Source organism: Balaenoptera acutorostrata, chromosome 10 (genome assembly GCF_949987535.1).
Source record: "Balaenoptera acutorostrata chromosome 10, mBalAcu1.1, whole genome shotgun sequence".
Classification (NCBI taxonomy): Eukaryota; Metazoa; Chordata; class Mammalia; order Artiodactyla; family Balaenopteridae; genus Balaenoptera; species Balaenoptera acutorostrata.
The window spans coordinates 82,921,171-82,946,352 of NC_080073.1; the positions used below are offsets into that span (position 1 = coordinate 82,921,171).

At 40.8% G+C, this 25,182-nt stretch overlaps 1 protein-coding gene across 1 annotated transcript; it reads left to right on the forward strand.

The window, feature by feature from the left end:
* The first annotated feature begins 10,559 nt into the window (after positions 1-10,559).
* Positions 10,560-24,684, forward strand: BTNL2 (butyrophilin like 2). Its single transcript, XM_007193889.3, has 11 exons — positions 10,560-10,638; positions 13,386-13,733; positions 15,429-15,710; positions 16,906-16,926; positions 20,399-20,746; positions 21,783-22,064; positions 22,755-22,857; positions 22,949-22,962; positions 23,098-23,110; positions 23,855-23,883; positions 24,623-24,684. The coding sequence occupies exons 1-11, from the start codon at positions 10,560-10,562 to the stop codon at positions 24,682-24,684; spliced, it is 1,581 nt and encodes a 526-aa protein (XP_007193951.3).
* Positions 24,685-25,182: the final 498 nt, after the last annotated feature.

Genomic DNA, 25,182 nt, shown 5'->3' on the forward strand with positions numbered 1-25,182 from the left:
TGTATACTGGCAGAAACATTGTTCCACATCCTTGCTTACAACTGATATGTTTTGACATTTTTATTATTTTTCCAGTGTGTTTTTGGTTTGCATTCCTCTGATTAGTACTGAGGAGGTTGAACGACTTTTCATATTTGTACATAATTTAGGTATCTTGGCTGTAGAATGTTTCTTCTTGCCTTTACCACTTTTTTTTTTTACCCTGCACATTATAAGTTTTAGAATTGTTTATTTCTACACAGCAAACCTGCTGGGAACATTGATCAGGATTATGTTGAGGAGAACTGGTGTTTCAACAATATCAATTCTTCCAGAACCAGCCATATACTATCTCTCCATATATTTGAGATTTCATTAATCTCTCTCATCAGAGCTTTATAGTTTTCACTGTAGAGAGAGCAAACATATTTTGGTTAAACTCATCTTTAAGTATTTTATGTTTTTATCGCTGTTGGAATTACCTTTTAATTTTATACACAGTATTCTGCTGCTAGCATATAAGATTACAATTGTTTTGTTGTATATTGCCATCGTTAAATTCACACATTCTAGACATTTTAATAACTTTCTTAGGGTTTTCTATGTAATCATATAAAATGCTTTCCAGGCTGCAATGTTCATTCTTTGTCCAAAAGAGTCTGAAACAACGGGAAATCTGCTTGGCTTATATGAAACTTTAAAGTAATATTATTTTGAGAAATAAAGCCTGATTAATCAAAACAATTAAAGAATATTTTAAAGATTGTTTCTCATACCCAATTTTATGTTAAATTACAACCAGATACAGTTAATTAAACATCTTAGACATGATCATGGAACTAGTCACCAATTGTTTCCATGTTCCAGTTTAAATAATTTTCATAGCCTTCAGGGTGTAGATTTCGTTTCTCTCTGCCAATATCTGGAATACTCTTTATTCTCAAATGTGTCCACAAGTAGATATTTCTCCGATGTTGAAAGTTCCGTGTCCCTGATAGTTGCTCCACCTCCGCCAGCTCCTGCACCTGTGGCTCACAGCTCTCAGTGAAGTATGAACTATGCCGTATGTTCCATCTCCTCCATAAAGATTTTCTTGACTCCCTCATTCGTCACTGAACTATTATAATTTAGTGCCTATGTTCTCTCCTCTTAAAACTGTAAATGCCCTTGAGAACTGGATTTATAATTTTTTCAGCGTTGCTTCTTTAGGAGTGCCTGGTGATGAAACACGGTAACAATGAATGTAAGATAAGGAAGCAGCCTCTCTCTCAAGAAACCTTTCCTTTTTCCTTTCGCCTCCCCTTCAGTCTCTCTTTCCGTGTCTTTCTCTCCTTCTCTTCTTTTCCCATCCCCACTTGTATCTATAGGGTGGTTCAGTCACCGAATTCTGGAGCCCCAGGAGACTGGCGCAGATTCAGCAGCATCAGTTTTCCTATTTCTGCTCCCATTTCGCAAAATTTATGAAAGGAAGAGATTGGAAGTTAGGATCTGGGACATTTTAGGACCCAGCTCTCAGCCCTCCCCACCGCACTCAGAAAGTCGCTAGCCTCCTTGAAACCTGGTGCACGTTCTTGGACAAACATGCCATCTACTGGTCACATGAGGAACTGCAATAGCCTGCTTGGGACTGCCAGGAGGGCCGAGCACAGTATTTGAACCAAGGAAGTATGGGAGGGTACAAGGGTGCAAAGGCAGGAGGCTTGCTAGGTTGGTGTGCTTTTCTTTAACCCTCTTTTCCCCAACATTCAGAAGGTTCTCCTATTTCCGGTGTGAGATGCTTGGCTATCTCTGTGATTGTGCATTCTCTGGGGTCCTGGGAGGAGTTTGCAGTTATTAAGACACATCCTGTGGTCCTCCTAATTCCCAAACTGAGGCATCTGTGCTAGTTTGCTAGTGCGTTAGTGTGTGTTTCACCAACTCTTCCCATGAGCTTCACTCCTACAGGCTAAAACCTGCAGCGGAATCAATTTTACATAGTTTTATCACTTTCGAAAAGTCATGGATGATAATTAGTGACTGTGTTTACAATTCTGTAACTTTCTCACAAAAGTAAATTTCAAAGTAAAAACTGAAATTTAAAAGTACATTTTAAAAAATTTAAACACTTCAGAGGAGTAATTGGTTTGTCAGACACTTTCTGGATTCTAAGACTGGGATGGCTCTAACAGTACAATGAGCTCTTCAGCTAGGATTTAGCTCAGTCCCCCAACCCTAAATGTTTCGGTATTTTAAGCACCACTGTGCAAAAGTTCCACTGCTTTTTATTTTTATACTGACTTATGGTGGAAAATCTGTAAGATGGGGAGATTTTGTTAATAAAGCTGGATCTGAATGAGAGTCCTTGGGGCCAATCACAGTATTACAGTTACCCTATTTTTGTGGCAGGAACTTTAGAAATCACTATATTCTTCCTTCTCCTTTAAATGATTCCTCAGTCTGTAGGATCTCACTTTGTCACTGATTCTTTTTCCTCCTGGGTTTTGGCCAGATGGCAATGCCGTGCTTCCCTTTGATTTAAAGGAACATGGTCATGGCCCTAAGCCCCGCAGGTCTCCAGAAGAGAAGCACAATTCCATGTCCATTGTGTCCCCTACTGAGGCCAAGGTGACACTGGATAAGGTAGAGTAGGACAGGGAGGCATACACACCAAGGAGTCCTCAGAGATCTTCCCCGAGCATTTATTACCACATCACCTTCATCTCTATGGACCTGAGATATCACAGCGGGGCCTCCAATATGGCCACGGACACAGAGTAACTTGCTTCTACCCCTTCAGGACTTGGGTTAATCTTCAGGCTGTTTATACCTGGGAACACACCACCCTTTGGGGTGCAACATTCCCAGAGGTCAGGGTTGCTGACTTGCCCCTGTTTGGTCAGCTTCCTCCTCCACACAAAGCCCCCCTGGTGGGTCTACTTCCTCCCCCTACTGTCCCTGTTACGGGTAGCTTGAACTTCTCATTTTAGGCTCTAATATTGCCTTCAAGTGAGGGAATCATCCCCCTCTATCAAAGCTAATTATCTTTTATCCTGTGTCAGAAAAACACATTTGTGAGAGGCACAGATCCAAGAAATGTTATTTTAAACAAGATTTTAGATCTTCGGGCTTCTTCCAAACAATAGCGAGAGTCAGACTTTCTTATCTGTAGTTGTTCCAGAGCGTCAAAGGTGATGGAGGAGAGAAACATAGAAGGTTACCCTTCCCGAGGTGCCAACTGCACTGTGGTCATGCATATGAAGAAAGCCCACCGTCCAACTCTGAGCATCAACCCCCCTCCCCACTCTGTGCTTTGGGGAACATTAGACACGTGCCTCAGCATCTAGGTGGGCATCTCAGAGCCCTGCCAGTGCTTTCTCCCGTCTAGTCAGAAAACAAACCAAGAAGACAGTAGAATGATAGACTGCTATGCCACCAGGATATGAGAGTTGAGTTGATACTTTTTCTTTCTTTTGCCCAGAGAGACCTCTACGTTTATAAGACCCATTGCTAGGGGACTCCATGAAATAATTATTACCTTTATGGTGAGTCCACCTGACAACTCTCAAAATAGATTTCCACCAGGTCCCCCAGATAGAAGTTGACAGTGATCACCTGAATTTCTCTGAATTCATAGCAAGAGTCCTGATGTCCTCTCTCAATAAGGCTTTTTCTCTTATTTTCATTTATCTCCCCTATTGTTTTAGCCTCCGACCTTTCCAAGACTCTCTACTCCCAATAATGAAACCTAAATAGGGATTTTGTGTCACAGTTATATTTTCACATACCCTTTAGGAATGTTCAAGTGTGAGTAGCGTACATTTTAAAGCTAATGAAATTGAAACCTCAGAAATGAACAGAATTATCCAAAGAAGAAGCTTGCCCAAATTTATAGCAAAACTAGAATTTAAATCTCAGACATCCTAAGCTCAGGGCTCCTTTTGTCATCTACTAGCTAAGAGAGTCTTGAATGTGTGTCATACAGGACAGTAGCATTTGGAGGAGGAAAGGTCTGGAGTGAATCAGGTTTTGAACAAAAGCCCTTGAGGGGCAGACAGTGAGCATGTCTCTGCTGCCATCTGGTGGCCATATTGATGCATGACACCCTTTCCCTCCATCCTCCTGCCTTCTCTGGAATCCTCATTCTCCCTGGTTTCCTCACTGATAGGAGCATTTGTCTTGTTTTCATGCCTCTCTCTTCCACATACCAACATGTCCCTACACAAAATGAATATCCATAATCCACAGCATAATTCAGGACACAGTTCTTATTTCAAAACTGGGGTCCCCTTGAAAAAGTGTATGTACGGGCCTTTTGTGAAGAGATGCATAAAATTTTAAATAGAGCTTCTTTAAGCGGTCAGTTGGTGCTAATGTGACTGACCATAAACAAAACGCAAAGACAAGTCCTAAGGTCCTGGGAAAATTCCAACAACATATACCATCAAGACGATACAGAATATGTGTCATGAGTAGAATATTTTCATACCACAAAATTGGGTGTGAAAAAATAAATTTCTGTGTTTTCCTATTACTGATCCTAATTTTTATGTCAAGCCCTATAATGTCTTAGAGCAAAGGGGTCAATCTAGTAATTTCCAGAAAATTCCGTGGCTTTCACAACAATTAATAATTTAAAAACAGCTCTCTGCCCAGGGTTATTTCTAAGTCCCCAGGTAGGAGGTGGTGCAGGGCTGGTGAAGAAGGCTCTCCTCATATTTACAGCGTTGGCTCCCACTGTATGTCATGGTCACACTGCCCCTGCTCGTCCCTGTCCTTCCCATATTGGTGATGATGACTGTTATATCCATACCATCACTCTCCTCTTCCTGTATCACCCCATGCCAGCATTTTAGGCAGCAAATTTTCATTCTAATAGTTGAAGCTTCCAGGGCACAATTCTTCTTGCCTTGGGTAGCTTTCCCTTTCCTGCTGCTCTTTGGTTCTGTTGTAGGAGAGAGACGTCTGTGGCACCGCTGCCGTTCTGGGAATCAGAGGTGAAGTGGGGCACGGTCCCTTCTACCCTCATTGAGAGAAAGAAACAGGGTAAAGGAACTTTCACCAATGTTTAATTATTTTTGTCTCCTCTTCAAACCCCTCATCCTCCACAATGGGAAGGGTCTTTATCTACACTGAAGATTGGAGGGAAAACATTCATCATTAAGAATAGCAGTTTCCAGTTAGATGGCCCAAATATGGGCTGATCATACCAGAGGAGAGGAAGAAACTTCAGGAAAAAAAATCAGCTTAAACACTACCACACCATAATGTTGCATATGCTTCTATTTTACATTGAAATGAACACCTAAAATTAAATTTAAATTGTTCTGGAGAGGGAATTCCCTGGTGGCGTGGTGATTAACAATCCGCCTGCCAATGCAGGGGACACAGGTTTGAGCCCTGGTCTGGGAAGATCCCACATGCTGCGGAGCAATTAAGCCCATGCGCCACAACTACGGAGCCTGTGCTCTAGAGCCCGAGAGCCACAACTACTGAGCCCGTGTGCCACAACTCCTGAAGCCCACGCATGGAGATCCTGTGCTCAGCAGCAAGAGAAGCCACCGCAATGAGAAGCCTGCAAACCGCAACAAAGAGTATCCCCCGCTCACCAGAACTAGAGAAAGCCCGCGCGCAGCAACAAAGAGTATCCCCCGCTCACCAGAACTAGAGAAAGCCCGCGCGCAGCAACAAAGACACAACGTGCCAAAAATAAATAAATAAATAAAAAAGAAAAAAAGAAAAAATTGTTCTGGAGAACTCTTGAATTCCTGAGAATATACAGGCATACCTCGGAGATACTGCAGGTGTGATTCCAGACCACCACAATAAAGCAAGTATCACAATAAAGCGAGTCACACAAATTTCTTGGCTTCCCAGTGCTTATAAAATTTATGTTTATACTGTGCTGTAGTCTATTAAGTGTACAGTAGAATTATGTCTAAAAAAGTACATATCTTAATTAAAAATACGTTATTGCTAAAAAATGCTAGTCATCATCTGTGCCTTCGGTGAGCTGTAGGAGTAGCATCAAAGATCACTGATCACAGATCACCATTCAAAAATAATAATAATGAACAAGTTAGAAGTATTGCAAGAATTACCAAAATGTGACATGAGACATGAAGTGAACAGATGCTGTTGGGAAAATGGTGCCAATAGACTTGCTTGACTGAGAGTTGCGACAAACCTTCAATTTGTTTAAAAAAAAAAAAGCAATATCTGGGAAGCATAATTAAAGGAAGTATGCCTGTATCTGCAGACCCCCAGGGGTACTTGCACTCTGATTCAAGAAAATGGACTTGAGTACTTTAAAAGAAAATCTAACTTAAACCAAAACAGACACACACACACAAAATGTGCCTATAACTTCCATCATCATAATTTTTGTGCCTAAACATTGTGTTGAGAAGCTTATTAAATTTCTTTGGTTTAATGTCTGAGAATAATTAAGCTCTTTATTACCCAGCAAAGGGAGATAAAGAACCAAAGTTAAAAGAGCAATAAACTAGCACGGAGGAGACCTTGGCCTGGCGCTCTGATCCTGGAGAAGGTAATGCCTTTCTCTGGGCCTCTGTTTTCTCATCAGTGAATAGAGGGGAAGGATATTAGGTATTCAGTCGTGCTTCCTACTCTAAGCCCCATGCACACTGTATTCTGGTGGAAACGGCATTAGATGGAAGTCCTTGACGTGTGGGTAGGTAGAGGGGATGCTGTAGACAGACCACCAGCCTGACGTGCTGTGTGAAGACCTGATGAGATGGCACAGGTGGGTGTCCGATGGGACCTGGCTTTCTGGGGAAGGGTGAGGAGTGTAAATGTCACGGTTTGGTCTGCAGCTCTAAAGAACTCATAACTAAACCCAGCCAAAGTTCACTCGCCATCTCAGTTTCACTTTCCAGAGGATTACAGCCAGGAGGTTAACATGCGATTCTGACTGGAATCTCATCTTCAGGGATCTGGCTCTTCCTTCAGTTTGGGTGAGGTGGCTTAAATCCTCCTTCCCCCAAAGCCCTGGGGGACGGGGGCTCCCTCCACCCCATCTGGCTGTCCCTCAATTCTTGCTCCAGTCAGCACTTCAAGCTCTGACCTGTCTTTGGACATCTGCTCTGTTGATGCAGGGTACAGCTGAGACGCAGTGAGGAGAAGCCCCAGCAGCCCCAGGTTTCTCCCCCAAGCAAAGACGGGGACACGTGAGTGGTTTGGAGACTCTCTGGTGGAGGACAGCTCGGGGAGGAAAGGGAAGTTGACTAAGATGACAAAGCAGGGCATAGAGACACCTGTCAGGGACCCTCTGCCCCTTGTCGTCATATCACCTACTTGTATTTTTTTAAATTAATTAATTAATCTTGGTTCTGTGGGGTCTTCGTTGCTGCGCACGGGCTTTTCTCTAGTTGCAGCGAGCGGGGGCTACTCTTCGTTGCCGTGCACGGGCTTCTTATTGAGGTGGCTTCTCTTGTTGTGGACCACAGGCTCTAGGCATGCAGGCTTCAGTAGTTGTGGCACGTGGGCTCAGTAGTTGTGGCTCGCGGGCTTAGTTGCTCTGCGGCATGTGGGATCTTCCCGGACCAGGGCTCGAACCCGTGTCCCCTGCATTGGCAGGCGGATTCTTAACCACTGCGCCACCAGGGAAGTCCCCGCTACTTGTATTTTATACTCAACTCCATTTTACGTTTTTCAAAGTGCTGCCATAGTGTATTCGAGCCTCACAATATTGCTGTGAAGCAGGCTGGGTGAGGAAGGGGCTCTAGATTAAACCTCAGAAAACCAGGATCACATGACTCATTTGTCATGTCGGATGTTGGGCTTGTGCCTCTGAGCCTTGCTTCCTTGTCTGTCACATGGCGATGATACAGCTGGAAAAATGTTAGGAATGATTGTCTCCTTCAGAGAGGAGAGAAAGGAGAGGTTCAAGGAAATAGAGTGAGATTCTCAAGGTCACGGAAGTAAACACAAAGTCACCTTTGCTGCAAGAAATCTCATGCTACTTTGCTTTCTCTCTATAAAAATGGGGATCTGGGCTTCCCTGGTGGCGCAGTGGTTGAGAATCTGCCTGCTAATGCAGGGGACACGAGTTCGAGCCCTGGTCTGGGAAGATCCCACATGCCGCAGAGCAGCTGGGCCCCTGAGCCACAATTACTGAGCCTGCGCGTCTGGAGCCTGTGCTCTGCAACAAGAGAGACCGCGATAGTGAGAGGCCCGCGCACCGCGATGAAGAGTGGCCCCCGCTTGCCACAACTGGAGAAAGCCCTTGCACAGAAACGAAGACCCAACACAGCCATAAATAACTTAATTAATTAATTTTTTAAAAAATGGGGATCTATTGTTCAAGTGTATATAGATAAATAAGCTTCAAACTTCATGAACTGATTTAATTCATTAACACCAGTTAATTACTACGGTTACTTGGCATTTTGAGAATTTAACTTTTGAGGTTTTTTACTGAAAAAAAAATCCTCTAACAACCCATGACATGTAGAAACTTGTAATTTTCTTTGGCATGAATTTTAATAGCGCACACATAGACCTTGAAATCTGGAATTGTTACTTACCCAATGCCTAAATACCATCACTTATCACCTCATCTTAACAGTTGCACTTTATCCAGAAAACTAAATGAAACATGGATATTTGAGAATTTGATGAAACACATGCATATTAGGTCATATCACTTTACAATATCAAAGTTTACCATATTTAATATCAATGAGGGTTTCAGAAGATTCTTGGCTTACACTCAAGTCGTAACACGGAGATGTCAAAAGCTTATGATTAAAATGTTTTGATTTAACGATTACAATGTGAGTCCAGTTATTTATTTACAAAAAAAATGTACCAAAGATTTTCAGCACGCTGACAGCCGATGGTCTATGGCAATGCTTCTCCTTGGCATTATTGACCTTTTGGGCTGTGTAATTCTTTGCTGTAGGGGCTTTCCTGTGCATTGTAGGATGTTTAGCAACATCCCTGGCTAATACCCACTGGGAGTCCCCTCCCCTGAGGTGTGACAACCAAACATGTCTGCAGACATTGGCCAAATGTCCTCCAAGGGCAAAACCATCTCCGTCCCCATTGAGAACCCTGGTCTAAGGCATTTATTCACCCTGTTTATACTCTCTCACAAATCTCTTTCTGAGCATCACTGAAGGTTAAGATGCATTTTCACAATTTCTTCAAAAGCTTCAATGATTTGGACAGCTTTTTTTCTAGAGGGCATTTGTAGGTTTCCCCTCGGCTTTCACATAAAGAGCCTAAAGGAACACAAACCTATAAACTGGTTTGTAGCAAGTGTGAGTCCTTATCTCACAGGAAAAGGCAGTGATGCTTAGCACCGTCTTTGTGGGTTTTCTTTGCTTTTACTTGGTGGAATAACATGTTTCTACTTTTCACAGGAGGAGTCAAGGAGTCAAGAAGGCAATTTCCTTTCATCTGAGGCAACATGACTGATCTATTTCAAGTGGCAAACTAGTACTGTTCTGTGGTGTCTTCTAATGCTCAGTCTAATTTTCCATAAATAGTTGAGCACTCTTTCAGGTATTGTGGCTTTGTGACTGGGCTTGTATCACTTTTTCTAGAGATATTTTAGATGAAATTATGCATCACTTTAGAAAGTAAATAGTCATAATGGAGTAAAAATAATCTCCTGAACCACATGTTTCATCATCCCCATTTCAGATGACTGTTGTTTTTCCCCCCTGCTCTATAAAATCATATTGACATTAGTTTACAGGGAGAGAGAAGCAGTAACTTATCATTGCTCCTATGCAGGTTCTTCTATTTGGTGTGAAGCAAGTTTTTCTTTCCATAAAACACTTGACACAGCAGGTAGAATAAGTCTTAGACGTGCTTCACTCTGAATTTTTCATTTTCCAAAACTAAAGTTAGCATTCTATTTTTTTTTTTTCCGGATAGTTTTAAAACTTTTTTTAATCTGTGTAGAAGTATTTTTATAATGCTGGTACAATGGGCATGTTGGGTTTGCCCATCTCTGCCAGTTGGGCTATTTTTTAAAATTCATTTCTATATGTCCTCTAGATGATACTGAAAGGTCATTCAAGGTCATTTCTTTGCCAGTCTTCTTCTGTATCACCATTTCCACTATTCTTTCCTTTCGTTTCCAAGGCATCCCCTGTCCCTGGGTCCTCCCGAGGCCCTAGCAATGGCTTCCTGGCTATAGCATGAGAATGCAGAGCCTTTCTGCTCTTTCCTTTACATCTTGGAGACCGTAGAGATGAAGGACTTTGCAGGAGGGACTGGAAGGAGGGCTCTAGAATTCTGCATGCTCAGAATAAATGGGTCTAAAGAGATTTTTTTAAATTATCTAAATATTATTGTCCCTTTAGCCCAGAAGATATTTTCATTTAAATCAGAAATCTTCCCTCGGGGACCCCAAATAGTTTAAAGTACAACACAGTAAGTAAGAGGTTGGAAATGATCGATAAATGCGGAGAAAGGGAACCAAGCCCATTTCATCATTTGATTGTGGAAGGTGTTGATGTTGATTTCTCGTTATGTCTACGTAACCACTGGAAACCACAGAAATGCTTGCTGTATTACAGCCTCATTTAGGTACAGTCATGTTTTCTCTTGTGTTTGTTCCAGGGAAGATGGTGGATTTTCCAGGATACAGTCTGTCTGGTGTAGTTGCCTCCTTCTTCTTTGTACTGCTCAGCATGAAGCAGTCAGGTAGGATGCTCTTCTTCTCTTTACTGCATATTCGAGTGTCTCAGAGGTCCAGTCTGGGTGCAGAGTTCTAAATTCAAAAGGGCTAGTACAATATTAAAAGTGGGGATTCAGAGGTCAAAGCACCTGTGTTATAAAAAGGGCTCCTCCACCTCCAGCTGTGTTACCTTTGGAAAGTTACTTGAATACCTTCTGCCTTAGTTTTCTCATCTTTATTATAAGAATAACAACCTACCTACATCTCATAGCTTAGCACAGCCTTTAAGATTAAATCAGGCTGTACATAGAAAACACTTAAATCAGTACCTGGAACACAATAAGTCATCCATTCTCCTGCTTCTATTTAGTACAACACTTCTGGGGTGAGAAAAAAGTGGCTGCTTCTTACCATAAATTAAACAGCATAAAAGTATTTGGAAATAAGAAACTAGAAGGAGACTTCTAAGAAATGGGCTTGGAAATCTCAGTAGCTGAATTTTGTTGGTCAAAATATTGTACTTTGAAGGGATTGTGAAAATTCAATGTCAGTGGGTAATATCAGAGCCCCAAGGAAAATGCAGGATTGCAAAGTGGGAAAAAACATTGGATAGGACATCAGAAGACACAGGCTCCAGACTGAGGCTGTCAGAAACTATATGATGTGGTGAGGCTGCCCTCCCTGCTATGGGATGCACCTTCCTAACCTGTAAAAGAAGTCGCCCAGATGGTATGACTTCAGTTCTAGCTTTATATTCAGATTCCATCAACACAATGCAAGCAGATGTCTACCTATGTTCCATAGTGACCTTTTGAGCACCATCTACTTGATGTTGAGCAGCAACTAAACGAGATGAAGTTCCTTCTTAGGAGGGTTGGATCTGCACAAAGTGCAAATGGCCCTGGAGCATTTTAGGATGAGAAAAAACATAATATACATGACATATGAAATTATTAAGCATAGGAACATACAGAATTATTAAACAGCTCTTCAATTTAAAGAAGACGTCAAACATGACTTAAAATTTTATTGGAAGGCTTGAACTCTTTATACTAATCACTGCCTTTTTTTTTCTGTTTTTTTTTTTTTTACACGGACTATAGTTGCTTTGCAATGTTATGTTAGTTTCTGCTGTACAACGAAGTGAATCAGCTATATGTATACATATATCCCCTCCCTCTTGGACCTCCCTCCCACCCCCTCCCCCCCCATCCCACCCGTCTAGGTCATCACAGAGCACGGAGCTGAGCTCCCTGTGCTATACAGCAGGTGCCCACTAGCTATCTGTTTTATACATGGTAGTGTATATATGTCAATCCTTATCTCCCAGTTCGTCCCACCCTACCCTTCCTCCCTGTGTCCACATGTCCATTCTCTACATCTGCATCTCTATTCCTGCCCTGCAAATAGGTTCATCTGTACCATTTTTCTAGATTCCACATATATGCATTAATATACGATATTTGTTTTTCTCTTTCTGACTTACTTCACTAATCACTACCCTTAATCCACCACAAAATGTCCTTGCAAAAACTGCATTTTATGTTCCATCTAGGTCAATAAACTTGTCTGTAGAAGTCTTTTATAAGGATAATACATATTTCAAGTTTTTTTATCGTTGAGAGAAACAAGATATTATCTGATTCAAAAATTTAGGTAAGAATTTCTAAGAAAGAAGCAGGGAACAATGGGAAGGTTGGAACTGGGAAGAAATTTTGTTTCGTATAGCACGTAAGGTAATTCTTCATGTAAAAAGAAAAATCATCCCTCAAAAGCACCACTACTAAAATTATCATCAAAGTGCACCCCAAATTTCAATTGCAAAGTATTAGAAGTAATCATCAACCAGGAAATATTTTCAAAATAACGAACTTTTTATGAAATTCAAACAATAATGTTGGTTAATATGGTTAATATTAACATCTCTTTAAATTCATTTATTATATCTATGTTCTATAAATTCTCATAAGTGTCAAAATAATTATAGGCCTCCTTATATGCATGCAGTTAATATTGGCTGTTTTAATTTTAGCACACGGGAAAACATAAGGAGTATAAGTTCTAGTAGCATTAAAAACAAGAAAGAGTTACCAAAACAAAAACAAAAACAAACAAACAAAAAAAACTGCATTTTACATAGCCCCAGTAACTGGAGTCTTGCCTGGTCCAGACAAAAACAAAACGAAATAAAACAAAGCAAAACAAACCCAGTTCGTTACATAGGACAAGACAAAAACAATTCTGAAAAGCTGAAAAATCTATTGAATAAATCTATTATCTAAATTTTAGGAAAAGTGATTACAATGTCAGTCACCAAAGTGAAATTACTAACTAGAAAATAAATCACTGTAAAATATAAAATAAATCACTAACTAATAAAGTTCCCAATTAAAAAAATCAATTTACACATTAACTTATTTGAGAATAAAAGCAACCCAGAGATGGTGGTTTTAAAACCTTAAAGATGAAGAAATTGATATTGCAAATCTCAAAATCTCATCGAGAATAATGGATTTGCCCCCGAATCACACAGCTGGTAAGTAATAGATTTAGCGCTCACACTAAAATTTTTGAACTGCATGTTATTTTTGGTACACAAGATTGTCTCTGTACAACCAAACATGCAAATCATAATGCTGGGTTTCTCTAAAACATTGCAAATAAAACTTTCCCTCCTCCAGGTGCCTCCATTTTCATAGAGTAGACATCCCAAAGCAATCATATTGATCCTCCAGCTGGCATTTCCCGGTTTCTCTTTGTCACTCTTTTGTAGATGACTTTAGAGTGATTGGTTCTGCCCATCCTACCCTGGTCATGGTCGGGGAAGATGCCCTACTAACCTGTCAGCTCCTCCCCAAGAGGACCACGATGCACATGGAGGTGAGGTGGTACCGCTCAGAGCTCAGCACACCTGTGTTTTTGTATCGGGATGGAGCTGAGGTGACGGAGATGCAGATGGAGGAGTACAGAGGCCGGGTAGAGTGGATAGAGGACAACGTTACTGAGGGAAGTGTGGCTCTGAAGATACACAACATCCGGCCATCTGACCATGGGCAGTACTGGTGCCGTTTCCAAGAGGGAAACTATTGTGGAGAAACAAGCTTGCTGCTTAAAGTAGCAGGTGAGTATCTCAGAAAAGACATAGGGTCTCAGAAGGAGAAGTATTATTAATTTGTGTTAAGCTTAGTTCCAATTGAAGAATTCCCTTCGAATCATCAAGGCAATTGCTCCTGTCCAGTCCTCTATCCTGATTCATTTGGAGGCAGGTGGTTCTGAAATCTTTAAAGTGAACTCACAAACAATTCCCCCAAATTTAACTTACACAGTTTTGCCTATTATTGAGGATTATTTAACATTGATGACACGTAGTCACCAGCAGTTTGGCTGAGGCAAGAATTCATGCCATATAGGCTAGTGCACAAGGGCAAGTCAATTGCTGGGCGAGCGACCCTAGCGGACTGCCCCGCACCCACGTTCTCTACTCAGCCTCAAGTACACAGTCACTGAGATGTGAACACATTGCTTCTTTGTGTAACGCCGCCTCAAGTTAGAAAGCTAGTGACGAGACTAACAGGTTAAGAACATGGTGCTTTTATGGAGATTACCGTATACTAGTGTTCAGTGAATTGGGGGTTCACAGATGCTTTGGGGACACACCCATTGTGAGTGACAAGGGTCTGCATGATGTTTTTGTGTTAGCAAAGTAGGACAGAGTCAGAAGAAGGGAACGACTGAAGAAAGGATGTCTCTGTGGAGAAACAAATATCTGAAAAGTAAACTATCGTATGGTTCCCTGGCAGGAATAACTCCTCCATGTGCTAAAGAGAAAATCAGGCAAATCCATTTGCCTTATCAGGGAAATAGTTCTCTGGAGATGTTAACACCTCTAGCTGATGTGACCTCTTTCTGTTCCCTAACACATTTTGTCTTAACACCTATGTATGATTATTAATGTTATTATGTTCAAGTTGATTCAAGATGGATGAAAGAATCTACATACTTCTGAGATGTGGAGTGGGGAGGGCACGTACTAAGGCATTTCACTATCAGGGACATTTGAAAAGAAACCATGCATTTTCCAAGGCTCTAGGTGAAGAAAATGGGTCTCTGTCCCCAGCAAGTGATAGAGACAGAACTACCATCTATGGAAAATAGAATCCTCTTCGTCTGGGTTTGAGAGTTGTGTTGAATAGAGAAAGAATTTCATGATTATATAAAACTGGGATGTCTCGAAAACATTTTCCCATGGAATGGAATATTTGGATACAGAAACTCAACATGAAGCTTCCCATTTTACATAACCCAGATTACCTATTTGCACCCCAAGTTCACAAACACCAACAAAAGAAATGAGAAGAATATTCTCCCTGGAAACGATGTCTCACTTTATTTTAAATATTCTATTTAAATTGGAGTCAAGATATTATCCAACATGTCAAAGTGCCTGACACAATAATATTAAGATGAAAAGGGCAGAGTCTGTGGCATAAGGGAGTTCATGAGTAAATTTTAACACATCTTCATTTGCAGTGCTAGAGACACAAGCAAAATGTTATTATGTCCCTTTCTCTTATTTTCCTGTCTGGGTCTGAATAAAAATACTGCTCATATGCTAAAATTTAAGGATTGAGACTGGGGTATAAATAAAGTGTATGTGAACTCCAGTTTGAATGGGAAGAGGACTTTGGACCACCTTTTGCTCCCAAGAACCTTGAACTTCTGCTCTCTCCCTCTGAACAATGTCATTGGACTCCCATCCTCTGTGATTTGTGCCTCCATGGGCTTCGGGACTCAGGGCTGTGTCTTTCCACCACAGGTCTGGGGTCTGACCCTTCCATCCACATGGACGGCTCTGTGGAAAGCGGACTCCAGCTTGTGTGCACTGCAAAAGGCTGGTTCCCAGAACCTCAAATTTCTTGGCAAGACATCACGGGAGAAAAGTTGCTGACTATCTCTAAGCATAGCATCCAAGATGAAGATGGCTTGTTCTATGTAGAAAGCACTCTTGTGGTCAGGAATGTCTCTACAGAGATTGTGTCCTGCTTTATCCACAGCCCCACACTCACTGAGGAGAGGGGGTCAGACATCTCCATCCCAGGTCAGTGCTCTGCCTCTAGGACCAAGATGTTCTGATTAGCAGGCAAGTTTGCAGGGACTGTTCCATAGCACCTAATATTTTTTAATCAAGAAGAATATCTAATATTTTGTAATATGCATTAAAGACTATGAAACATTTATGGCTGGAAATATATACACTGTATAGCTATTGTTAATGACATTCCAGTTTCTTTCAGATTCTGCCTTTACTTCTTTCTTTATTAATTTTCTTTACTCACAAGTATGTGTTACATTGTAAAGGAAATACAACTATATTCTTTCAACTGAAATGTTTTCTTGCACTGTATTTGTGCCAGTTACCTCTAGGAGCTTATCATCTGAAGATAATCAGAGATGGAGACAGCTGTTTACATAGCAGCATCTTTATTATAGCCTCATTTATAAATAGCAACAAAAACAATAGCCAAAACCCCAATACAACAGTGGAGTGTTGTGTCTTATGTTACTTATAGCATTGATGAAAAATGGTATTTTCAAATAATTTTAATGGTTGAAAATATCCCCCTGATGGACTACTTAAATGATAAAGATTACATCTATCTATCTATCTATCTATCATCTATCTATCTATAAATAGATATTTCCTATCATGGAAAGATTATTGGCTTTAAATAACTTAAAACTGCACTAAGACTTTTGGGACACGCTCTACATTTAGGTATAAAGAAATAAGCACATAGTTATTCATATAAATGGATACAGGAAAAAAAGTTAAAACAAATGTTATATGTTAATGTTAAAAGGAACAATACATATATATACATAATTGCAAAACATACATATATATTTATATATCTCTCAGTTTGTAATTATGGGTGATAATTGTCTATGTCCATATATTTTTATACTTTTCATGCATGTATAAAAAGAATATTATTATTTTTATGAAATAGTTAAATATCGATATGTTAAATATAAGCAGAAACAAGCAGAATCATGGGGTGGTAGAACTGAGAGCATTTTTGTTGTGCAGAGAAAGGGAAAAACAGCTGGACCACCAGGAGGTGGATGGGGAAAAATCATTATTTTTCTACATTTTATTTCTTTCTTATGAATCAAGTGTTTCCATAAAATGTAGAACTTTGGGGTTTTTTGTTTTTTTTTTTTTTGGAAATATTTTCTCTCCTTTCCCTTAGACCAAATTCCTTGATATGTTATTTTCATTCTCTTTCCAGAAAAACTCCAGACAGAGCTGGGTAAGTAGAGGTGGTGGCTCTCGCGAGTATACACGAGCCTCTGCCCTCTCCAGGGGAAGGTGGTGCTCCTTGGACAAAGCGTGCACAGAGAAGGTGACACCTCGTGATCCAGAGGAGAAACTGAGGCATGACCTTCCCAAGCCTCACATTTAGTGCTAGAGGGACCAGCAAAGCGCAGCTTCCTGCAGGCGTCTTTGCACCTCGTAACCTGCCACTTTCAGTGTTCCTGGGACCCCAATGAGCCTCAGGTGGATGCCTAAAATGGGTGCAGACCTAAGCTCTGTCCTTCTGGGTGGGAGGAAAGGGAGTGTGTAGGGCAAGGCAAAGGACAGCTGGCCCAGCTCTGGAGGCCCTAGTGTGAGTTTCTAGTGTGAGGAAGCAGTGCCATCGTGATAACTGGCGGTCCTCACCCACCACCTGCAACCTCTGGCCCTGCTACGGTTTCTGCACCTGCTCTTCACCCTCGCAGGCCAGACCTCATCACTCTCGGGAGGGAGCTGCGACTTTCTTAGATGCAGCCTGGGACCCTGTGCTTGGGGTGATCATTTTCCTTTTTTTTTCTTTACTTGATCGTTGGACTGCAGGTAGGATTTTACTGTACCTAAGATAAGTGGTTTAAACAGTAACCAACTGATTGTTTAACGTCTTTCAGTTTCTCCTTTGTTGCCTTATCATCTTCCTCCCGTTCCTCATTTCTGTGACCTCTTCTCCCAGCCCATGACAACCAAGCTGCCCCCTACCTGCTCGTTTTCTCCTTCCATCAGTACTCTGCTCTCCCTCAAGTCACCTGTTACAGGAATATGTGCTTATGTGGGTGCATGCCTGTGCGCATGTTAGGTGAGTTTAAGCACACTTTTCGGCCCATGTAGGAGTTTTTGAGGAAAATTAGGGTGACCAACACACCCCAATCTCTGTCAGAGTCTAGTGTGACACTTTGGACCCCTTTGGACCATAAAGATAAAGGAAAGGGCCTTGGGACGGTCAAAGGTAACACCACAGTTTGAGGAGAGTGCACATGTGCGAACCTTACCTTGCAAGTCGGATACCCTCCCACCCAGGTGACACCTGCTTGTGATAGGACAGAAACCTTGGCTGGCAGAGCTTGTTAGTTACAGCTCAGAAAGCCAAGCCAGTGTTTGGGCAGGTTGACCCACATCTCTGGCCCTTAAGAAAAATGTAAGTGAAGACTCATTTCTCTAAGTTATCTGAACCAAATTGACATGCCCATTGGACACGTAGCACACAAAATAACAATCTGATGTCCTGTTGTTTCTAGGTTGTGCACACCTTCTGGGCCCAAATTGAAACAATATGAAAAGACAAAGCTTCCCTGGGCTCCCTGTCAGGAGGAGGGCTGCGCCCTCAGGAGCTTTGAGGGTGAGCTGTTAATAGAGAGTAGAGTAGGAGATTCACAGCTACCTCCGTGTTTTTAGAGCTTGTGAATTAGAGCTCAGAGGCTGCTGGTGAACCGAGATTTCCTTAGAAGTCCTGAGACTGAAGTCCTAGTTCCCTACTCTGGCAAATAATGTTGTTGGTTATACAGATAATGACCAAGTTTTTGAAATGGTAATAACGTGCCTGGGACGATGCTAAGTGCTTTTCAGGAATTATTTTCTTTTCTTACAATAATTTAAAGGTGAATAGATTTATCATCATTTTACAGTTGGGAAACAGTCAATTTTAGCTCTTAATTACCAATCTCTGGAAGAGTAATCCAGTTTGAGAGTTGATTTGTACCACAGGTCATGGACAGGAGAAAAAAAAAAACCTTATATGGATAACAGAGATGAGGAAACAGTCTGCTTTATTACTATAAGATACATGGATAGAGAAATAGCAGCAAACTAACTACTAGTTCTTTTTTTTTTCTTCTGACTCCTACTTTTGTCTTTAGAGTTAAACAGATACATATGAAGTAGAGATAATATGTTTTAGGTAAAATTGCCGAACAAAGCAAACAACATGCTGGATATAACTGCGAGTCAAATTTTAGCAAGAATAGAATGAGGGCTTCCCTGGTGGCGCAGTGGTTGAGAATCTGCCTGCCAATGCAGGGCACACGGGTTCGAGCCCTGGTCTTGGAAGATCCCACATGCCGCGGAGCAACTAGGCCCGTGAGCCACAATTGCTGAGCCTGCGCGTCTGGAGCCTGTGCTCTGCAACAAGGGGGGCCGCGATGGTGAGAGGCCCGCGCACCGCGATGAAGAGTGGCCCCCGCTTGCCACAACTAGAGAAAGCCTTCGCACAGAAACGAAGACCCAACACAGCCATAAATAAATAAATATAATAAATAAAAATTTTAAAAAATTTTGTTTAAAAAAAAATAGAATGAAATAATCTGAAAATTAAAATTATGTTGGCAACGAGTTTCCTCTCTGGAGTAGTACCTAGAAGATTTTGGCTAAATACATAATGAGGACATTTTGCCTTTGATCATTGACTCCCCATCCAGACAGTTTACAAATTTATGCTTGTATTTCTTTATAAATGATCATTACACTTCAGCATTAGAATGGTAAAAACATTCTACCATTTGATGGAAACGGATGACACTAAATAGAGTATAGAGCATAATCAGCATGGCCAGGACCTGATGAGAACTGAAGTTGGATCCAGGAAAAGCCAGGAAAGCCCTCAGAGAAAATCTCCATTCTTCATAATGGGGGAATTAGACTCGTTTTTATGTATTCATTCTTGCTTTGTGCTTCGTATTTTGCCAGTCTCCCCAATTCTTGATCTTATAACATTTCTCAAGATCACCTGAGAACATTGACTGGTGTGTGTTTAGAGCCCCACATATGTGGGAGCTTGGGGAACTGAAATACGGTGGCTGGATCTGACATATAAGGTATTATAAAACAAACTAGGGGAAGGTTTCTTCACATTTCATTACTAAAAGGCCACCTGACTCAGTTTTGTTCCCTCCCCATTATCAAAGTCTAGAGTGGGATTGGCTCCAATGACCTCAAGTCTTATAATCTCAGGTCTCCACTCACACTGCATGGTCATCAAACTCTTTATATGGATTATTTTAACTCCAGTAAAACCTTATGATTTTGATAGTGATACATTTGTCTTATGGTATAAGAAGCTGAGACATACACAGATTAAGAAGTAGTTTAAGGTTGTGCAAATTTAAAATGATAAAATTTTAATTTGATTTTAATTGCAAAATTATTTTCTTATTGGGCTGAAAACTGCATAAAATTATAGGATAGGTAGGGGCTGCAGGTGTGGGTTCAGTTAGTGATAATTTTCAGACAGACACACATCATGGGATGGTTCTGCCTTGAATAGGGACAACCTCTATCCTGATTCCACCAAACCTCTACCTCTCCAGGGGATGACTTTGAACCTCAGGGCTCCCCTGGGACATCCCTGGGTTCTAAATCCTACTCAAGATGTTCTTACTGATGACACTATTTGCTCCAGTTTGAATCTTTCATTGTGTTTTGTCTGCTGTATTTAACAGCTTCCTTAAAAGTGATTGGACCTTCCCAGCCCATCCTTGTCAGAGTGGGAGAAGACATACAATTAACCTGTTCCCTGTCCCCAAAGACTGATGCACAGAGCATGGAGGTGAGGTGGGTGCGATGGCACCGTTATCCTGCTGTTTATGTCTATATGGATGGGGACCACGTGGCTGGAGAGCAGATGGCCGAGTATCGAGGGAGGACTGTATTGGTGAGTGATGCTATCAACGAGGGGAGGCTGACCCTGCAGATAAACAATGCCAGGACTTCAGATGATGGGAAGTACCAGTGCCTTTTTGAAAAAGATGGTGTCTACCAGGAGGCTGATTTGGATCTGAAGATCATAGGTAAGGATTCTAGATAGATGTTTTGAAATCAACATCTGTTCCCACTGCTTTAACTTGCTAGTTCATGGAAAATTTCTCTGGCACCTGAAATTTTCTTAATGTCCATTCACTCATTAAATTTATAGTAAACTCTCCCATGTGCAGGAGCTGTAATAAATACATAAAGTCCACAAACCCTAAAGGACCAGATTTGATTCTTCGTGTGTAGAATTTGTATCCTTCCCAGGATCTCCATAAAGTGGCCATACACCTAGTTAAATGTGAGATTCTTACTCCATAAGTACACAGGACTCATTATTTCAGTGTGTTTTTAAAATTCTGGGAAATATGTAGTTATTAGGAAGCATGATGATTTGAAGGCTGAACTAGATCCACCACATAAGCAAAAATCATAAACATAGACAGTATTGGCAGGATGGAGGAGGAAAGACAAAATCAATCCCTGCATCATGATTTCCCACTGCCTATGTTTGTGGGTGAGAATTGATTTTCCAAGGTTAGCAAATGCCATTGAGGACATTGCCTAAATTGTGGAAAATCTACTTGTTTCTCCCATTGATGGTGTATTCAAATTAATAAATATGTTTAGAAAACATCCATGAGAGCACATGTTAAAAGTTTTAATGAGCTTCATCATTTTCTGCCATTGGACACATGTATTTATAAGATTTTGTTCTTTGAGGATATTCTCTCTGTCTTTTTTTTTTTTTTTCTGGCCATGTGACTCATGACCTACCTAGTCAAAGTTATTTTGTTTCAGATATAGAAGAAAAAAAATTGGATTTGAAATGTACTGTATCCCTTAATCTGTCCCAGAATGATTTTAGGAATACAAAGCATAAAAAGAAAAATTTGCAAACAAAAGGAAACAAGTAAAGGCTCCAGCTAGTCTCCTTCCTGAGTGGAGTATAATTCCCTCCTAAGCTTTGCTTTCTTCTCCGAGCCTCTGAACCCTTCTCTTCCCCCTCTGTGCAATCAATGACTGTGTAACCACTTGCAGAGACTCTAAATTGCCTTCCTTGACCTCTGTTCCCAGGTTTGGGTTCTTCGCCTCGGATCTCCATGGAGGCACTGAAGGATGGAGAAACAAAGCTGAGGTGCACTTCAGAAGGGTGGTTCCCACAGCCCCATGTGCAATGGAGGGACATGGAAGGAAAGACAATACCGTCCGTTTCCCAGGACCTGACTCAAGGCAGCCAGGGCCTGTTCCATGTGGAGGCATTTCTACTGGTCACAAACAGCTCTGTTGTGAATGTGACCTGCTCCATCAGCAATCCCCTTCTTGGTGAGGAGAAAATGACAACTTTTTCTCCTTCAGGTTAGTGATTCTGTGTGCTCTTCTCAGCTTTGGGAAATAAATATGAAGACCAACCCAAACTTACTCATTTTATTGCTTTTCTATTTTTTGTTTTTTATGTTTTCTTTCTGATGAAGTCTCTTGCTATCTCTTGCAAAGCTGGTCTTCAGGACACCTAAAGATTCTACTCTTTAGAGTTTCTTCCTGAAATCCCCAAGTAAAGCCCTAAGGTTATATGGTTACATTGTTATCTACTGAATTCCAAGAATTGATTCTATCATCACTATATCTACAATCTCTTTTCTTCTAATGTGAAAACAATGACATCATTTTTTTCCCCCTCATGATGGGTTTTCTTCTGGATTAGAAATTAATTTTCCTTAACACCATCTTCATGGCTGTGGACTCGGTAAATTTATCCTTTTGCCGCCCTCATTATTCCAGTGATTGTGGTGGTATAATTGGAAAAGAGAAGGGGCAGAAGTGTGTCTGTGCGTCTGTGTGTATTTCTGAGAGGAGCAAACAGGAAAGCTAGCATAAACCCCCAGCCTCTCCTCAGCCTCTGCAGAGCAGGGAGAAGTAGACCCACTTTCTTCTTGACAGGACTAATTCTCACCTTCCTCTCCAGTCTAGGAGCTCTCAGATGAAAAGAACAATCTTGAAATTTTCCCAGTTTCATGATTTAATGTGATTCTGGGGTTTCCATTTTAGAGCCTGGGATGACTTTTTCATGGAAGATACTGCTTATTTTGGGATTGCTTCCTCTTGTTGGGGCTGTAGGCTTGATCTGGAGGAAGAGCTGTAGAAAAGGTAAGTTAGGAAAACAGAAACAGCGTGGAGCACACTTTGTGATGGGGACCTTACTGTACACTTTCCCTAACCTTTCTTTTCAGCAGGCACTGAAGCACAGAGACATTCAGTGGATAGTCAATAATTGATGAAACATGAGAGTTCATGGCTTACATCCATGTAATTGAGGATCAGTGTTGAAAGAGATCAGTTTACAGTGATAAGAGAAGCAAAAGGATTAAAAGACAATAATTTAATCTCCCAGTGCACATTCCCAAGTGATCTAGTTAAGGGAGAGGAAGAAAAAAAGGGGCAAAGCCATCCTTACTTTGAAGTTGAGAGTTGAGACTTAACTGGGATTCTGTTGGCATGAACATTTCACTAAGATCATTACAAATATGGTGACTTGCTTATTGGTTATTCCTGCTCTGCCAGTGAAGGACTTCTCATATATTGATAGGCTGTTTTGTGTGCCCTAGAAAGTTCTTCCACTTTAAATTTCTTAAGTCATTGTAACTTTTGTTTTCCTGTTTGGGTGTTAATATCATGAAATTGATATTTTAAAATATTCCTGTATTGATTATTATCAGAATGGATTTTCTTTCTCTGCAGTGAATGAGACATTGGATCCAAATACATCTCACTCAGAACTGATCTTTTCTGAGGGAAATGAGCATGTAGCCCACAGACAGTCACGCAGCCAGACTTCCTACAGTGATCTGACGGCCTCCTCACTGCGATGGGCCAGGAGGGGCTCATCTCAGGAAGGTGGTTACAAGAAGCGGAGCTTAGGGACCGGACAGTGTGGGTCCTGAGTGTTGCCAAGGACGGTGTCGTGAAGGAGTCATCTTTGTGTCAACTGAGAACGGGTTCGGGCAGTGAGTTGCTATGGAAATGAGTACTGGGCCATTTCCTCTCCTCATCTATACCTCCCCCCCAATTTTCTTCTCTGAAATTCTGCACCCCCCTTCATTCTTTGGTCCCCTACTGTAGGTTCTCCTGACATTTTCCCTGCACCTAAGAGAGCCTCAGCGACACCTCCAAGGAAAACAATAACCCTGGATTCTGGAAACCAGGATTATATTCTAAGTCCTAGCTCTTTTCTCCTTTCACCAACCGCTTGAAGGGGACTCACACGATCACCCATTTACCTAATCAAGAGGCTTTAACTTTACTCTGGCATCAAATCTGACCTGGAGACTGATCCCTTCTGTGACCTATCATATCCCAAGCTCTCTGACATCCTGCCTACGGATCACAATCTGATATCCGGTGATAAAAGACCCTTAGAAAATCCAGTGGAAAATGCAATTTAGCCTAGAGGAGGAAGTGCAAGGAATGATCAAATATTTGATCGTTTTCTCTAGGAAGGTGACCATTAATTATCCAAGTGGGGCTGAGAAAACAAAAAATACAGTTAAAATGAGGTAAAGAAAATACAGCTGAATATAAGGAGAAAAATCTGATCACTAAGACATAATCTTGAAAATCACATGAAGTGTGTAATTCTTGCACCAGACTTTTTCAGAAAGTTAATTAAGAATGTGGAGGAAGGACATTTTTCAGAAATTTTAGTCCAAGAGAAAAATGTGTTATGTGTGATGTATATGAAAATATCAATTTCTGTTTCAGAGTGAAAAAAGCACACAATTTAAAATTAACAATTATAGAATAGGCATAAGCAATAAATGCAACACAAGTAATAAAATGCAATGGAAATAAAAATATTTTAAAGTCACAATGAATCAAAATAGAGAAGCCACACATAGGAGAAGAAAGAATGTGAAGAAATAAAGATTTGGAAAAAGTCTTAAAATCTTCTGAAGTGAGAATAAGGAATACCTGCAAATGACAGGCTGCTGCTTTCTAGGAAGGCAGACGTCACGGTTTTAGCTGTCCTTTGAGGATTATTCATCTGCGGCATTCTGGAGTTTTCTCTTTTGGGTCATGATATGTTTTCTCTATTTTTAAACTCATAAATTTATGTTTGAAGCTATGTAGTGTAATACTGTAGTATGTAATATTATTATTTCACAAGTATTTTCACATTTATTTTATTTAGTTTTTTAATTTTTCCAGTAGTGGTAAAATACACATAAAATTCATCATTTTAGTCATTTTAAAGTGCCCAATTCTTATTGTTGTTTTAACTTAAAGGGAACCAAAAATCATGAACGGTTTTCGGGCCTTTTTAGACTCTGATTTTACAGTTTCTTGAAGAGAGAAATCTCAATGGCAGAATGCAAAATGGGAAAGATGTTATTACTAAGATGAGAAAGATACATAATTACTGAAATGATGTCTCAAATCTGAGTTCAGTCAAAATTAGGAAGGAATGTAATCAAAGTGT